The sequence below is a fragment of the Ursus arctos genome, unplaced genomic scaffold (genome assembly GCF_023065955.2).
Source record: "Ursus arctos isolate Adak ecotype North America unplaced genomic scaffold, UrsArc2.0 scaffold_20, whole genome shotgun sequence".
In the NCBI taxonomy this organism is placed as follows: Eukaryota; Metazoa; Chordata; class Mammalia; order Carnivora; family Ursidae; genus Ursus; species Ursus arctos.
Genome location: NW_026622875.1, coordinates 26,316,468 through 26,335,247, shown reverse-complemented (window position 1 = coordinate 26,335,247; position 18,780 = coordinate 26,316,468). Strand labels below are relative to the sequence as shown.

Below are 18,780 nucleotides of genomic sequence, written 5' to 3'. Positions count from 1 at the left end.
GCCATGTTTTCCTTGACTGTTACTTTTTAGGGGTGACATCCTGATAGTGCAGCAAAATCTTGGTATGACCAACTGACCTTTATATCCCCAGTAGTATTAATATATGAGCAGACTCTATGTATTAGTGTCAGGTATTAACCTGAGAAATGGGTCATGTGTGACAAAGAAGATTAAATCATATTCATCACATAGTTATGTGAATGAAGCTTATCTTCCTGTAATACTCATGCTTTTCAAGGGTAGCCAAGATTTTTGTCCTGAGTTTAAAGATCTGTTATGAGCCCATATGTCAAAAGGAAATATGATATTCAGTCCCATATGTCAAAAGGAAATATGATATTCAGTAGACCTGAATAGAGATAAATCAATGTTCAAACTTTAGGAATGGCATTAGGATAATTTAAGGAAAATGAACATTTGAGTAATATTTTCTGTTCATGGTGATCAACAGTCATGTCCCTCTTTCATACTTTATGTAGTATCTAACACAGTGCCATGCTCATGAGCCTTGATAGTTAATTTGAAAATCTTCATAGAATCCTTTTTGCTTTTTCTGCTAGGAATCTCAGGACTAAATATAGTTTTCATTGGTAAAGTAGACTTCTACCTGAATGTTAGTGTACCTCCCCTCTCCTTTCCCTAAATCATGGATAATCTTAATCTCCTCATTGCCCCCCGCCATATGCTGTCCTTTCTTATGTCTCTTTATGGCATACCACATCAAATCCTTTTTGGAAAAAGGAATGATATAAACTATAAATGAGTTAAACTCTGAAGGCAGTTTGGCTGTGATGAAATTAGTAACCACAATCCTTGCCTATTACTGGAGTGTACCAAAAATGAGAGAAATGTGTATCATAGAAAAAAATGGCATGCCTCTAGGGCATCAACCTGGTAGAAGACATTCCAAAACTAAAATGCTTTAATTTTCTTAACAAAGACTTTCTCTGCATCAGGGACTGACAGTGATTTTACCTAGACAAAGTCAAACTAGAGAGAAGAAGGTGAAAGGACACCCCCCCCAATATATTTTAGATTTATGCATTTTAAAAGAACTTATTCTATGTGCCTGTTGAAGTAGAGGTAGAAGTGTGCAGAAAGATGAAGAATAGTCTTCAAAAAAAATTTACTAATCCAGTTCCAACAGACTAAGAATACACTTGAAGATCCTTAATATGTCAGCTAACATTGCTCTTAAATATCTGGCTCATCATTGATGGAAAGATGTACTGTAAGATCTTTAAAGCATAGATTTGTGTAAATTCGGGTATTGACAGATAATTCATGTACTTATTTTTTATGGATAGGCATTCCCTAGAAGCAAACTTATAACCCGGAAGAGCAGAGTGAGCTCTTGATCTCTGTCTCTCTTCTTATTACTGGTGAGGACTTTGAAGAAATATATGCTGTTCAGAATTTTTGTGTCTCATAATCACATTTTCCTTCCAGATTCAAAATAAACCAGAAAAGAAACCTGGAACACCACTTCCACCTACAGCCACCTTTCCAAGTAGTCCCCGATCTCTCTCCCCTGTTCCTCATGTGAATAATGTTGTGAATGCACCATTGTCCGTAAACATTCCACAGTTCTACTTTCCTGAAGGACTCCCTGATGCCTGCAGTAACCATGAACAGACTTTAAGCAAAATTGAAACTGCTTTCATGGATATTGAAGATCAGAAAGCAGACATCTATGAAATGGGAAAAATTGCAAAGGTAATATAACTATTAAATGATGTATAATCTCTCTTTCTCTAACAATCCCAATCTCTCTCTCTCATCACTGCCTCTTTGCTTTCTGTTTTTAAGCATGGCTAGGTTTTTTCCCTTGTTGAAAAATTTATTTGATTCTGATACATCATCTGTGGTCCCATTTCATGGAACTCATTAGTTTGAATAAACCCTTAGTGTTCTTCCAGTCCATCCTCCCATTTAACATAGGAATTTCATCCATGACACCATCAACACATAAATTCATTCTCTGCTTGAATGCTTTCAGTGACAGGAAGCTCACCATCTTGCCAACCAACCTGTTCCATTATTAAATAGCCTCACTTGTTAGAAAAATTTCCCTTGTATTGAATATGAATGTCTTTTTTTGTTCTCACCCATTGATCATAACTCTGCCCTGAAGCCAGACAAGGAACCATTAGGCCAGCTCAACACTAATTCTACTCAGAAATAAATGGATTTGCCTCTAGGAACCAAGTCTTTGATACTTTCCAATATACCCAACTGCTTCTAATTTAGGATCTTAGCCTTTCATGCCATACTGAACATCTTCAGTAACTGGATGCTGTATCTCCAGTCTCCTCCGAGAACCATAAATACTGAGCATGAGCACCAGATCATATTGGATCATGCCATTCCCCAGCTCACCATCTAGAGCAGCAATTTGCTTTGTTTTGTTTGGGTTTTATTTTTATCATGTGTGTAAATTGAAGAGTCAGATCATATCTCAGTATTTAGCAGTGGTTTAGGCTGTACTTCAAGTGGCAGAGGGGTTTAGCAGATTAAGGGTTGCATGTGGGCAGGTAGGAGACCAAGTGGAAGCTCCTGAGACCCCGTGCGCACTTTCACAGTTCCCCTGCTTTCAGGAATAATATTTTATTTTTTTAAAGATTTTATTTGTTTCTCAGAGAGAGAGAGCACAAGCAGGGGCAGGGGAGCAGTAGGCAGAGCAGGCAGAGGGAGAAGCAGGCTCCCCACTGAGCAAGGAGCCCAACACCAGCCTTGATCACAGGACCCTGAGATCCTGACCTGAGCCAAAGGCAGACACTTAACCAACAGAGCCACCCAGGCGTCCCTCAGGAATAATATTTTAAAATTTGGACACTATTGACTTGAGGATAAAACCCAAACTGCTGTTCCCTGCATAAGCCTGAACTATTTGCCCTCCCACAGGATCACCTCTGCATTTGGGCTCTCCCAGTTCTCCCTTCCAAAATGGGCTTCCACTCCTGCCAACCCCCACTTCACCCATCCTTTCAGACATACCTTCCATTGTGTCTTTGAAGAAGCCCCTGAATCCTCACTCCAATCATGCCCTGCCCTCTTCTCTACCTGCATTCAGAACATTTGTTGCCGCTGGGGGTTTTAGGGTTTTTTTGTTTCCCATTCTTCTCTTTAATCAAATTATTTAGCACATTGTGTTAAGCAAAATACCATGATTAGAAAAAATAAAGCAGGTAGATTCTTTACTTCTTATTCACTATGAAAATGAAAATTATTCACTATTTTCTTTTTTTCATTTTTTTAAATTTAAATTCCATTAATGAACATATATTATTGATTTTTGAGGTAGAGATCAGTGATACATCACTCTTATATAATACCCAGTGCTCATTACATCATGTTCCCTCCTTAATGTCCATCCCCCCACCCCCTCTCCTCCAGCAACCCTCAGTTTGTTTCCTATGATTAAGAGTCTCTTATGGTTTGTCTCCCTCTCTGATTTCATCTTGCTTTATTTTTTTCCTCTCTTCCCCTATGATCCTCTGTTTTGTTTCTTAAATTCCACATAAATGAGATCATGTGATAGTTGTCTTTCTCTGATTGATGTATTTCACTTAGCATAATACCCTCTAGTTCCATCCATGTCATTGCAAATGGCAAGATTTCAATTTTTTGATGGCTGAGTTGTATTCCGTGTGTGTGTGTGTGTGTGTGTGTGTGTGTGTGTGTGTATGTGTATGTATCACGTCTTCTTATCCATTTATCTGTCGGTGGACATCTGGGCTCTTTCCATAGTTTGGCTATTGTGGACATTGCTGCTGTAATCATTGGGGTGCAGGTGCCCCTTTAGATCACTACATTGGTATCTTTGGGGTAAATACCCAGTAGTACAATTGTTGGGTTGTAGGGTAGCTCTATTTTCAACTTTTTGAAGAACCTCCATATTGTTTTCCAGAGCGGCTGCACCAGCTTGCATTCCCACCAAGAGTGTGGGAGGGTTCCCCTTTCTCCACATCCTTACAAACATCTGTTGTTTCCTTACTTGTTAATTTGAGCCGTTCTGACTGGCATGAGGTGGTATCTCATTGTGGTTTTGATTTGTATTTCCCTGATGCTGAGTGATGCTGAATATTTTTTCATGTGTCTGTTGGCCATTTGGATGTCTTCTTTGGAGAACTGTCTGTTCATGTCTTCTTCCCATTTCTTGATTGGATTATTTGTTCTTTGGGTGTTGAGTTTGGTAAGCTCTTTATAGATTTTGGATACAAGCCCTTTGTCTGATATGTCATTTGCAAATATCTTCCCCCCTGTCTGTTTCTTTTGGTTTTGTCGAACTTTCCTTTGCTGTGCAAAAGCTTTTTATCCTGATGAAGTCCCAATAGTTCATTTGTAAATTAGATTGAGTTTAAGGGGAATGAAAAGGAATTCTTTTTTTATTCCCACCTTCTTCACCCCTCCCCCACCTTAGAACTTGCTTGTTGATCCCTTAGATAGGTAAACTCTCATTGCAGAAATAAGAGCTCACCTATTTCCTCTCTATTTTAGACTTAAGGAACTGAAGGTCTGTAAGTACTTAACCTGAAGTCACAGAACTAGCACATGTCAGGAGACTGGTCCTCTAACTCCTGGTGTTGTGCTGTTTATACCATATGTTTTCTCCCCTGAACATATGCTAACATACCTTTAGCTAACTTCCAATCAGTATCCACCCAAATAAATTACAGGTTCTTTCAGGGCACTAGCATTTTCTTACCCAAAACTTTGAGAGATGGCAACTGTATGAGCCAAGATGGTAAATTATCTGAATGGGGTGGAACTATGAATCTAAATCCAAGAGACAGAATTTAGTAAGGCTGAATGAAATCTGCATTTAGAGAGAACATGTTAACTGCATAAATGCCAAACAGGGTTATTTCTAACATGCCAACAGTCTGTGTGAGAGAAACAGGCAGTTTCATGGACTGCTTCAGGCAGGCAGACAAGGAGAAACTGTCCAGATTAAGGGACATAATAGTTCCTAGTGCTGTGCTTGGATTGGAGAGCCAATCCAAGCAATTCATGCCTCACTGTAGGTCAGCCTTCCTCCTCTGAATATTTCCAACTTCTGACTGAGGATCCTATTCTCCTCTGCCTTTCCACAGCCTTGTCTCCACCCTCCTGCTGTGGCCCTTCTGCCCCCGTCTCATGATAGCCCTGCCCTGCTCCATGGTTCAGTGGTCCTCTAGCATTCAACAGATTTATGTCATCATTTCTTGCATTTAGCTAATCCCCATTTAATCCAGCTTTTACTTGGCTGTAGCTGTCTATTAACACTCACTAAGCAATCCTATTTTCAGTTATTTTTTACTGTGCACATCGGTCTTCTCTGCCACAGAGTGAACTCTGCCTGTAGCATTTGCACTGCATGTGCTTATGTTCTCATGACAAGCTGGTTGTAGATAAAGGAGAAGAAAGACAGCCTTTGACAATGAAGGGAGGAGTAGTTGGAGCAATAAATGAACATTTCTCTGAATTCTTGTAGTCTATAAAGCTGTTTGGAAGGCCAGCTTCAGTTTGCAGTCTACTCTTAGTGACAATTCAGTGCAGCTGTAGAGACTGGGGTCTGTTTTTTGAAGTGCAAAGAAAACGCTGTGTTTATGAAATCTGCATCTGTTGCTGAAACTTAGCTCATTCATCTTTGACCTCAAACAGCCCTGGAGAGATTAATACCCATTTCTGATTAAATTCTGTGTGTAGCATGTACTTTTTCCCATAGCTTTAAGTGATGACAGAGAAGAAATTAATATAGAGGATGAATCTAAGAGAAAATCAGTGTAGGAACATACACTGAGGAACAGTAAGAAAAGTATTTGTCTTCAGGGCCAGAAAACTTACCATGGAGTTTTAGCCTCTAGCAGAAAGGTGAGGAAGAAGAGGGAAATTGTCTTCTGAATGGTACAGAGATGATCAGCTTCTCTCTTCTGGCTGAGGTAGCACTGCCTTGACCTATCATGCCTGTGTCCTGTAAGGCAGCTTCTCTGTACCTTTATTTCTTCATCTGTAGAATGGGCTAAAAATACCTGCCCTCTTCTGCTTGGGGATTATGTGATGATAAAATGAAATAACAGGCATAAGACATTTTAAAACATTAAAGAACATTGCACATATTGGGTAATCATCTGCTACTGATAACCTTGCTTTCAATTCTTTACGTTGTTGGGCCATTCTTAGGTCAAATTATAGGTGTTAGATTTTCCTTGCTCCAGCAACTTTGATTACCATAGACTGACTTTTGCCTCCTCCTCCGAGTTTCCTAAACCCATTTTCTGTAGCTCCCTCCATATCCCCACTTGTCTTCCATTCTTTTCCTTTGTAAAAAGTCTTGACGCTGTCTTGTTCTCTCCTCTGTTATTAAAGTATCTATTCAATTGCCCCCAGGTTAATATCACTTACTTTTTTAGTTCTTACTGATCTCCTGACACCCTTTATCTTAATTCTTCGTTTTTAAGCAGATACAGCCAGCCATACATTTTTTTAAAATATTTTATTTATTTATGTGACAGAGTGACAGAGAGACAGCCAGTGAGAGAGGGAACACAGCAGGGGGAGTGGGAGAGGAAGAAGCAGGCTCATAGTGGAGGAGCCCGATGTGGGACTCGATCCCGGTACGCCGGGACCACGCCCTGAACCGAAGGCAGACGCTGTAACGGCGGCGCTACCCAGGCGCCCCTAGCCATACATTTTTTTAAATAGCCAAAGTGTAATGTCTGCATTGCATTTTTTTCCTTTGGCATTTTCTCCAAGGGCTATTACCTTCATGCTGCCTAACATGTGGCTATTTAGGGTACCCCACTATGAGAAAAATAGGCCAGCCCTTTCCAATCTATTTTATTTTTTTAAAGATTTATTTATTTTTTGAGGTTGGGGGGGAAGGGCAGAAGGAGACAGCAAGAGAGTGTTAAGCAGACTCCACGCTGAGCGCAGAGCCTGATGCAGGGCTCAATCTCACTACCCTGAGATCATGACCTGAGCCAAAAGCAAGATTTGGATGCTTAATTGACTGTGCCTCCGAGGCGCCCCCCAATCTATTTTAAAACCTATCCATTCTATACCTTATCTCTTAGGATTTTGCCTTTGAGTCATAATAAATGTATGTGTCGGTCTCTCACCAACTTACTACTCCTTAGGAGCTGATATGTATGCATTTTAACAGGAATCTTCTAGAGAAAAGACTATAATCCAAGGGAATGAAAGTTGTTTAATAGTGGAAGTAGCCCCACGGGATGTGCTAAGCACACAGTCCCTGGTAGTGTTTCAGCTGAGGCTGGCGACTGCTTCCCAAGGTTGAGCTAGAAGATTCCTGAGTCCTTCCAATTCTGGAGAATCTATGAGTGACTATAATGGTGGGACTTTGGCAAGCACCATGGCAAGCCAGTTCCAGTCTCTCCCAATACTTACTTTCTCTGTTTGGGGCTCTGTACTCCCACCTCTACAATACAAACTATTCTCTCAAGCTTTCCTAGCAGTTGCCAGTTGTCTGTCACATCTAAGAGCACTTTCTTGTCAGGCTACCATTCTGCATGAAAGGGAGGATTGGGAGGATTGGGATTGGAAAGTGGATTTGACAGTTTACCACCCAAAGTATATTAATTGTGAGCTTTGTACTTTGGCAATCATAATTTACACAATAAACAAAATCCATTTGGTTGCTAAGCAACACCTTTCCCTCATTCTTGACTTCAGTGGAGGTATTTGACCTCTGGACTTAAGAAATCTGAAGTTCCACCCTGTTTGCAGAACGTGCTTTTGTGGCCCCAGCAGGAGCAGCTATTATTTCTGCCCTGTACTTAGCTCCCCTGGCTCGAATCTCACCTTCCATATCCTCATCTCCGACGTGAATCCAGCAGCCTTTGGGTGTTCTCTCAGCATAACTCAGACTCATAACGTCAGACCAGGTATTCCTCATGCTTCTGTGGGGATTCCCCAGGCACTGAGGCATCACACCGGGAGCGGCTTCACCAGAACCTAATACGGATTCACATCTAGTCAGCCTCCAAAGGAAAAGCTTCCCTTTGTAGCATGATGAAGGCTCAACAGATCCTGTGTCTAATATGAATAATAAGACTATTTGATAACAAGATACGATTCTTCGAAGGGTTCCAAATTTAGGAATATGTTTTACATGCATGTACAAAATTGGGAACATGTGGAGACTATTTCTCTGCTATTGTTCAGATACTATTATTACTCGAAAGAGTTTCCTCTCTAGGAAAAAAGCAGATAAATTTGGTAAGAACTCTTTCTTGTGAGAGTATAATTAATTGAAAGAAAGAGCTTTTTATTGAAAAAAACACCTTATAGAGTATTATAGTTGTATATTGTAGTTTTATATTCATTCCCAATTCCTCCTAAGGCTTTTATAATTTGTAGCCATTTGTGGTAGTTTCTAATGTATAAATAAATGGTAGCATTTTGATTTTTATCTTTAATCTTATACCTGCATTGTAACCATTTAAGTAGATAGCTATTTTCTTGAACAATCTAGGCTTTTCTGGTTCTTCCTGACCCTGGGGCTTAATAACATAAGAGGCAAAGAAGAGAGAGATGGGTGAGAGTGTAATCACACCAAGTGACCAAGTAATAAATGTGGCTGTATTTTTATGCAGTAGGAAGGAAGGACATATATGACCATGACATTCAGTCATTCTTTTTAGAAGGTAGAAAATATGTGAGGGTGGTAGGAAGGGAGACTGGTTGCTTTAACTATCAGGAAAGGGAAAGACACATCACTGTAAATGAACTTGGAAAAAAGGTAAATGGATTTCCCTTTCCTTCATTAAACATGTAATACTCTTGTTTCCCCTCTGTCTCTCTCTGAATCTACTATAGCTTATATATTTGTCTCTGCCCCAATTTTGCTCCCTCAAGGACCCTCTGTCCACTGTGGCGCAAAGGGTAAAAGCCACAAGGGCCCATTGTTTGGCTCTGTCACCTTTTCACCACCCCTTGGCTTACACTGTATTTGTGTTTTATTTGCAGCTCTGTGGCTGTCCTCTCTATTGGAAAGCCCCCATGTTCAGGGCTGCTGGGGGAGAGAGGACAGGATTTGTGTCAGCACAGTCATTCATTGCCATGTGGAGAAAGTAAGTATATGAGCAGTCATTCCAGGGCTAGGCAAAGATTTGTCTAGTTCTCACAATGTGCCTTATAAAGGTCACTTATTTTACTCATTTATTAATTTTCCTTTACCCTTTATTTCAACAAGTAAAATTCAGTGGTTCATAACTCTCTATAACCACACACAAATTTTTTCCATAGTCTTTATCTTATAAGACTCTAATCATTGAAAGAGATCTTCAGAGATACTTTTTAGTAATAGCTCTTTGACAGTTTCTTAGTTTTGCTTGTTAAATTTGGGTCTTAGGATTTGACTCTGGTAACAGTGACATAAAAGTAAAGACTCTCCTTTAAGGGAGCAGACCACATGTGTCATGTGAGAAATACAGCTTCCATCCTCATGATCCACATTAAAATCATATCTAGTTGATTTATTAAAAATAATTGAACTCAAGTAGGTTTTAATAATTACTTTTTGAAAGCTCCAGTTAAGAAACAAAGAAATATGTACATCCTGACAAGGCGTCCCCCCCCCGCCCTTTTTTAAAATTCCAGTATAATTAACATACAATGTTATATGAGTTTCAGGTATACAACATAGTGATTCAACAATTTTATACATCATTTAGTGCTCATCATAAGTGTACTCTTTTTTAAAAAAGATATTTATTTATTTATTTATTTATTTGAGAGCGCGAAAGAGAGCATGAGTCGGAGATTGGAGGGGGACCAAGGGGCAGAGAGAGAGGGAAAAACAGACTTCCCACTGAGCAGGGAACCAACTCGGGGCTCTATCCCAGGACCCAGATCATGATCTGAGCCAAAGGCAGACGCTTAACCACTTAAACAACTTAGCCACACAGGCACCCCCATAAGTGTACTCTTAATCCCCTTCACCTATTTCACCTCCGATGAGTTTTTTTGAATTTCTTTTTTTTTCTCCTTTCTTCTTTATAAGTTATTTCTTGATATATTTATACATTTTAAGAGAATGTCACAGCTTGCCCGTCCTACGTCTTTCAACTGACCAGCCTTGTTTACGTGTTCTCCTCACCTTTTTTGGACTAAATACCCTTCCTGGTAAACTGTTGGGAAATGCGGTTCACCTGTTATCATCATTGTCATCGTTATTATTATTATTTTTTTAATGATTTTTTATTATGTTAGTCACCATACAGTACATCCCCAGTTTCCGATGTAAGGCTCGATGATTCATTAGTTGCGTATAACACCCAGTGCACCATGCAATACGTGCCCTCCTTACTACCCATCACCGGTCTATCCCATTCCCACACCCCCCCTCCCCTCTGAGGCCCTCAGTTTGTTTCTCATAGTCCATAGTCTCTCATATTTCATTCCCCCTTCTGATTACCCCCCCTTTCTTTATCCCTTTCTTCCCCTACCGATCATCCTAGTTCTTATGTTCCATAGATGAGAGAAATCATATGATAGTTGTCTTTCTCTGCTTGACTTATTTCACTTAGCATTATCTCCTCCAGTGCCGTCCATGTTGCAGCAAATGTTGAGAACTCGTTCTTTCTGGAAAGATTTATGCGATCTGAAGAGAAACCAGAGTACGGTTCATCATTATTATTATTATTTAAAATCTACGTACAATAGCAGAATTCAGCATATAGATTCCTTCTAATCCCTTCATGCCACCTAAAAGCCCTTAGGAGTATAATGCTTGAGATCATAGTTGGTGATTAATAAATTTATTCTTATTTTTAAAAATCTAGGAGCAAGTTGAGTTCACCAAATTCTTCCTGCATTACATTAGAACTACAGTGATCAGAGTATACAGAACTTTTACCAGTTAATGAACTTATTTTAGAGAAATATACCAAAGCTAAAAGTTAAAATGCTTCACGTTTTCCAGGTAAATTTTAGTGATTTTGTTACAAGTAATAGTTCTAAGTTGTCTGAATACCAAGAATCAAAGGGACCCTAGGAGAATCATTCCTCTTATGCCATCTAGATGACACTTCAAAGTCAGTGCTGTGATCACCATTCCACCTCTCCTATAGCAAGTAGAAAACTGCTGGTTAAAATCTAAAAAATGCCTTTAAAAAAAAAAAGTGTGAATAAGCAGTCTTAAAAGTAAGGGAATTCCTTAGAAGCTAGAAATAGTATAAACACTAATTAACAGGAATGAACCAGCAAAAGAATTGGCATTTGCCCTTAGGGTATTTGTCACTGTTATTTCTGGCAGCCTAGAACCTACAGAAAGAAAATAGAGCCTAGGACCTGAACAGTAAAGAAGTCATCTTGGATTCCCTCCCCTTTTCCCACCTGTAAAGTCAAGACTTCAGCTGGGTGGTCCAATTATCTATTATTAATTATTATTGTTATTTTAAATCGGCATGTAACAGTAGCAGAATTCAAGAACTTGAAATGTGTATGTTCTAACTTTCATTCAGCCAACTTCTTTCACCTGGTAAGTGTCAGGCCATGAAAAGGCCTTAGCTGGAGTATGAACCAGGAGTAGAAAGAATAGAGATACTGCACAGCTCTTGTCAGAGTGTCTTTAGCCATTGAGATCAGCATTGTTGGTCATCTAACAGTCTGTGAAAGCAGCAAGAAGTGAGTTAGAATTCTTAACAATTGTTTAAGAGAAAACTTTGAGCAAGCTGGGAGATTGAAAAAAAAAGAAAGTAGTCTATTCTATAAGAGATAGAAAGAAGAACTGTAACTACTTATATTTTAAGTTATTTTGAATATTCTAGGACCCTACGTTTGTGAACCTGAGGCTGACTATAGCAAAGGAAAACTGCTAACCAACTTGATTTAGCTGCAGTTAACAGCATAATATTAGAGTAACAGCCAGGGTTTTTGTTTTTTTGTTTTTTGTTTTTTGTTTTTGTCTTAAGACAGTAAGTCACTGACTTAGGGTGGACATTTATGTTGGTGGGCAGAGCAGCAGCAGCCACAACAACATTGGTGTTCTTTTATTGAGATGGATCATTTTAATTTTATCCCTAGGGAAAAGATATTTCTACAAAAAGGCAAAAGGGGAAAAAAGACATGAAGCACAAGTCTTCATTTTAGGTAACTACATGAAACTGCTTATGCAGTCATATAGCATGGGCAACTGTCCCTGTCTTTACTCATTTGAAAAAAATTTCTGTGACTGGTTATATGTATGTCTCTGTTAAACCTTTAGCTTATGGCCCCATACCGAAGTGGTTGGAGCACCCTCTAGTGGGAGCTCCTTTCTGTGCTCTTAAAATGCCGGTTAGTTTAGTTTAGTTTTGTTTTTATTTAAATTCCAGTTAGTTAACATACACTGTAATATTAGTTTCAGGTGTACAATATAGTGATTCAACACTTCCATATGTCGCCTTGTGCTCATCACGACAGGTGCACTCCTTAATCCCCATCACCTATTGACTCCTCCAACTGCCACCCCCCTGGTAACCATCAGTTTGTTCTCTATAGTTAAGAGTCTGTTTCTTGGTTTTCAAAATGCCTTTTAAAAGTAAGGGTGCTTTATGGGGCACCTGCGTGGCTCAATCCGTTAAGCATCTGCTTTCTGCTCAGGTCATCCTGGGATCAAGCCCCTGTGTCGTAGGGTTCCCTGCTCAGTGGAGAGCGTGCTCCTCCTTCTCCCTCTGCCTGTCCCCCCCCCCCCCCCATGCACTCTCACTCGCTCACTCTATCTCTATCTTAAATAAATAAGTCTTTTTAAAAATAAAATAAAAGCAAAGGGGCTTTAAGGGAGACCCTAGTATGACTATTTGGGGAGACTAAGCAGCTAAACATGATGATTTGAGTTATGCTGACCTTGAAGAAGATATGTGTTTATTTTTGCAAATTTATTTATTTATTTATTTTACAAATTTTACCCTTTGCATAAAATGACTTGGGCCCAAGTATAGTACGTTAAACTTTCAAGTACAAAAAATAACTGGCAGATAAACACAGAATTAAAACATACTGGTATATACATACACAAGCTGACTTGCTCCAATAATAGGCTCTATATAATCTTGAAAAGTAAAGTCAAATGTGAAAGTCACTGAATGACAGGAAATATTTTCCCTGCTATCCCAGCTCTCATGGGGTGGAGGCTTCCTAGCCCTCCTCCTAATGGTTTGAGGGTGAACCTCTTAATAGGCTCTTGTTTCCCTGTCTCTGCTCTCCCTCCTTACCCTGCCCCATTGCCTGTTTCCTATCTGTACTCAGACATCTATTTTCTTGCAGTCTGGACATTTTTAGGGGAAAGACGTTGGTCCACAGCTTTTTCGAGTTCCTAGATAACTAGCTTTGTGGCAGAGCTCCTCTCAGTCAATAATATTTTTCCAGCTTCTTTATGCTTTATTTTCTCTTACATTTTAATGTTAGCATTTCATTTGTCTGTTAACAAAACAATATTTTGTTTTAAGAGCTCTGGAAGATACCAATTTAGAATAACTATGTTTGCCTTCCTCAGCTTTCACAAGTCGTATTCATCTCCTTTTCTCTTCCATATAGAGTTCACCAGCCACTATCATTGGCTGAAAATCGTAATTCACCTTTTCTTTCTTTTTCATGCTTCTGATAGGAAAGAGCTAGTCTTGATTTGCCTTTTTCTTCTCAGAGTATCTCTCATCTGTGCCTCCTTTCTTTATAAAAGTGCTCCTTTCCAAAGATCTCACCACCTTTTTATTCTGATCATCCCAACCATTTTCTAGCACTTATTACATATTAATCTTTTTCTGAAATGTATATGTATTTAATTCTAGGGGCCTTGAATATGCTGAAGAATGATAAGGAGAATTAATACACAAATTATACTATAGCTTTAATCACAAATAAAGTCAGTTTAAGTATATAGCTGTTAAATCACAAACATTTTTTGAGAAACTTCTGTGTGAAAATCACTATGCTAGGTGCTAAGGAAGAAAAGACCTGTTTATAACTGTGTCTGCCCTTTAGGTGCCAGAAAAATAAAAGAAAACTAACAGTACAGTGGTATATATAATACACATAAATTAAATGGTACAAAGATCAGTAAAGAATTTGTTCTGAGAGAAGGCTTTTTGAAGAAGTGGGTTTATTAGCTGGACCTTAAAGAATAGCCAGCATTCAGATAGCAAAGTTGGAAGGGGTGGTATTCTAGGAGAGTAGAATTGCATGAGAAATGGCAGAGAGGCAAGAATGCACATGACATACTTCGAGAACAGTGGATCAGGCCAGCTGCCTGGAGTGGAAGTTTCCTTTAGCAAAGTAGTAAGAGAGGTAGGTAGGCAGACTCCCACCTAATTACAAGGGCCTCAAATGCTCAACTTAGGCATTTAGACTTACTCATATAAGTGGTATAGAGCTACTGGACATTTTTGAAAAGGGGAATTATATAATCAAAGGATGTTTCAGAATGAATTGTCTATGTTTTAAGGTTAGATGAACACTGACCTCTGTTTTGACACTTTTCCCTTCTGTCAGTCTCAGCATGAAGTAATAAGACCCCGGACTTGAAGGTACACTAGAAATAGAAAAGGGGGAATGGTTCAATAAAACATTTTGAGGAAATATTCTTAAGGACTCCTGTATTCTAATCTTGGATTCCCAGCACTTAGAGATTCAAGTTAGAAACATAGGAGTCATCATGGGCTTTTCCCTCCTTTCACTCCTCCACACCTATCAACTATCATGTCCTTTTCATTTCAACCAGATTTGCCCCTTTCTCTCCATATCCCACTGCCACTATCTATGCTCAGGCCCTTGGTGGGATTTTTGCTTGATATTTCTGAAAAGCACATCTGATCTTGTCACTGTCCAAGTTAAAATTTTTATGTGGAGTAGGCTAAAGTCCAGGCTCCCTGACCTAACATAAAAGGACCTCCAGGATCCAATCCTGCATGCTCACGTCCCCTTCTCTCACCATCCCTGCATTTGTAAGTGCCAGAATGTTCTCTGCACTCTCACACCAGGCATTTGTACGTGCAACCCTCTTGACCCACAGCAGCCTTCTTTCCTACTTCCCCTTTTTAGGGAATCTAACTGCCCTCCTGTGGCCTTCAGTGACACCCATGCTTATTATTTCTGTCGTGGCTGTCACACAGTAGTATCATCTTAATGGTGTAGCACTCTCACTAGACTGTAAGCTCCTTATAGAGCACAGAACTGTGTCTTATTTTCTTTGCATCCCAGGTATCTTCAAGGCCAAAGTATGTGGCACACAATTAGCATTCGATACATGATTAAAGAAGAAAATCAAGAAAATGGGAAACTAATTGGATGTGGAGGAAATAAGGAAGAGAAAGAAGTTTAAAATGACTTCAAAATTTCAACTCCAGATAGCTCAGGATAGGGCAAAAATCTATATCCATGAAAAGGACTGACTTTGAAAGGAAGATTTTAAATTTGGTTTTTGATATTTTGACTTTGTTATCAGAGTATAGTTACTAAGTGGAAATGTCCAGTAATTAGCTGTACATGAGGAATTAAGGAGCTTAAAGACTTAAAAGGGCATACATTTCTTTTTTTCAGCCTGGTCCTTCAAAATCTAATTTCAAAAGCCCCCTATCTGGTTGGCCCTGAATATGTCTGCCAGGCTGGGCAAACATTTTTGTTTTATGTGGTGCATAGTAGTCCAACTGATATATTCTCTCCTGGCTAGCTGGTGGGTAGCTCTGGAGTTCTGGGTCTGGATGTCCTGTGCTAAACCTGAATGGGCATTCTCCCTCGAGTGTATTTTTACCTGCACTAGTTCAGTTGACTCTGTGGTGTCAGCCCCAGAAGGATTTTGTTGTTGAGCTTTTATGGAGGTGTCTCTTTGACAAAATCAAGAGCATGGAAAAATTCCCTTTTTAAAAAATCACTGAAAAGAGAGAACTTGATTCTGGATCTAAACGGCCTTCAGTTTAGGCTGAAATTACCAACTGTCGATATTGTAGACGTTGTTCACAGTAGCTGTCTTCCTAAGCAGTTGTCTCTTTTATAGGTTGCTGAATGACCATCACGATGATGCCTCCAAGTTTATCTGTCTTCTAGCAAAGCCCAGCTGCAACTCTCTAGAACAGGAGGATTTTATCCCTTTACTTCAGGTAATTTTCATTTCCTTCTAAAAATGGGTTTTATTTTTAGAGTTTCAGAGGTTTTTAAAATTTTTTCCACTGTAAGGTATGTCAATCAAGATATACAAATCTAGAAGTCAGATTTCTGGGAGAGTGGTTTTCAAGCTCATTTTAAGAATAAAATCCTTTTGTTAAATGAAAATCAACACAGAACCCATAGTATAAAACAGATAAAACAGGGCTACTCCCACTGAAGCAGAGGAGGGGGTGCCACTCAGCCTCCCCCTTGCCCAACCACGGCAAACACCGAAACACTTTCTGAAGCTAAACATTTGGTCTACTTGGCCTAGCTGACCTGTCTCCACAGAAAGAGCCCGCTTGGGGAGTATTTATGTCTAGGTCTTCCAGTAAGAATCAGTTACATGCCAATATTGGATCTGTTTTTACTGTAGCATTCTTCATAGCCCGATACATTACTTGTTAATATTCTTAATTTCACATCTAAATATTTGGTTTTCCTAAGCAGATCACAAATTCCTTGAGCTAAGCTTTGCCTTTCATGTGTGTTGAATGCTCATCATTGTTTTAGTTGTTTTAGTAAATCCTTGTTGACTTGTTAGTGAGGATGTCTAAAGAGAGTCAGAAAAACACATTGACATAGTTTTTTGTCTTTGTTTTTGTTGTATTCATGGTACCATCAATTTTTTTTGTGCTAATTTTCTTGTTGAAATATAACATATACACACAAAAAACCACAAATCATAAAGTGTACCCACCAATCAATGAATTTTCACAATGTGAGCACATCTGTGTAACCAGCACCCAGATCAAGAAACAAACCTCACCAGTACCCACAAAGCTCTTCATGCTCCCTCCCAGTCACTGCTACCCTATGGTTACCACTGTCCTATGTCTAATACAATATGACATAGATTTTTAATTATAGTAACAAATTTCTGTGTTTGGTTATGATTTATTTTGCATTCATAGTCTTTGAGCTTGTCTTAACTTGCATGATGGCCCTGATTATCTTTAGACTCATATGCTACATGTTATTTTTCCTCTTTAAAAAGTACTCATGAGAATGTACTTTAAAAAATACTCGAGTACTTTACATTTAACTAGGATCATTATACATAATAATATCCAACATTACATATTCCTACTTATGTTTTGTCAAATCACAGATACTCAGTATTTGAACTATATTGCTACTAAAGCATTAGGTTTTTGTTGTTGTTGTAAGCTGTGTGATTTTATTTTTTATTTTTTTCATTTTAATTCCAGTATAGTTAACATACAGTTTTATATTAGCTTCAGGTGTACAGAGACTTAAGTCTCTCTATCTGTTTCGCCCATCCCCCACCTATCTCCCCTCTGGCAACCACCAGTTTGTTCTCTGTAGTTAAGTCTCTTTTATTTGTCTCTTTTTTTCTTTGTTCATTTGTTTTGTTTCTTAAATTCCATATATGAGAGGTGCCTGGGTGGCACAGCTGGTTAAGCGTACAACTCTTGGTTTCAGCTTGGGTCGTGATCTTGGATTGTGGGATCGAGCCCCAACTTGGGCTCCACATTCAACACAAAGTCTGTTTGAGAATCTCTCTCCCTCTGCCTCTGCATCCCCCACCCCATTTCACTTCGCAGTATACCCTCTAGGTCCATCCATGTCATTCCAAATGGCAAGATTTCATTCTTTTTATGGCTGAATAATATTCCATTGTGTGTGTGTGTGTGTGTGTGTATGTGTGTATGTGTGTATGTGTGTGTACACATACACACATACACACACACATCTCTTCTTTATCCATTCATCTATTGATGGACAGTGGGGCTGCTTCCATAATCTGGCTATTGTAAATAATGCAATAAACAGGGACGCATATATCTTTTTGAAATTAGTGTTTTCATGTTCTTTGGGTAAATACCCAGTAGTGAAATTACTGGATCATATGGTAGTTCTATTTTTAACTTTTTGAGGAAGCTTCGTGTTGTTTTCCACAGTGGCTGCCCCAGTTTGCATTCTTACCGACAGTGCATGAGGGTTCCCCTTTCTCTATGTTCTCGCCAACACTTGTTATTGCTTATCATTTTTAGCCATTCTGACAGTATGAGACAATATCTTTTTTTTTTACCTCTTTTCATTTCATTCCTTTTTTAAAATTATTATTGTATTATGTTAGTCACCATACAGTACATCCCTAGTTTTTGATGTAAAGTTCCATGATTCATTACTTGCATATAACACGGTATCTTACTTAGGTTTTACTTTGCATTTCCCTGATGATTGATGATGTTGAGCATCTTTTCATGTGTCTATTGGCCATCTGTATATCTCTGATGAAATGTCTGTTTGAAAACATTAGATTTTAATACCAGTTCTCTATCCACCCCTTACCTTTACCCCCTCAATCCATTCTTGCCCTGCTGTGACTCCTACAAACTGCATCTTTTGGTTCCCCTTCCCTGGCTGGCTTCTTTTTTTAGATGTAAGTACCAAAATTTAAAATTTAATCATAAGGCCTGGAAACTAAAGTTTAGGATATCATACGAAAGGAGAGAAAGCTGGAGAGAGGGAAAAGGAGGGAAGAAGGAGACATAGAGGACTAATTCAAGAATTTCAACAACTAACTGGCATCTGGAGAAGAAAGAAGGGAAAGAATGTAGAGAAGGAAATCATCACAGAACTAATACAGGATGGAGAGAATTCGAGAGACTGGGATGATAAGATGGG

The 18,780-nt window shown here is 39.0% G+C and overlaps 1 protein-coding gene across 10 annotated transcripts in view; it reads left to right on the top strand.

Annotated features, from left to right (window-relative positions):
- The window catches only part of PPP2R3A (protein phosphatase 2 regulatory subunit B''alpha), a 205,036-nt gene that overhangs the window by 74,807 nt on the left and 111,449 nt on the right, over positions 1 to 18,780 (top strand). For 7 of the 10 annotated variants that reach the window (XM_026497085.4, XM_044383425.3, XM_026497081.4 and 4 more), the window contains 3 exons: positions 1,450 to 1,716; positions 8,974 to 9,077; positions 15,977 to 16,079. In XM_026497085.4, coding sequence (XP_026352870.3) covers positions 1,450 to 1,716; positions 8,974 to 9,077; positions 15,977 to 16,079 — 474 coding nt within the window. The remainder of the gene's footprint in view (positions 1 to 1,449; positions 1,717 to 8,973; positions 9,078 to 15,976; positions 16,080 to 18,780) is intronic. The other 3 variants (XM_057315817.1, XM_057315819.1, XM_057315816.1) reach the window with 1 other exon arrangement.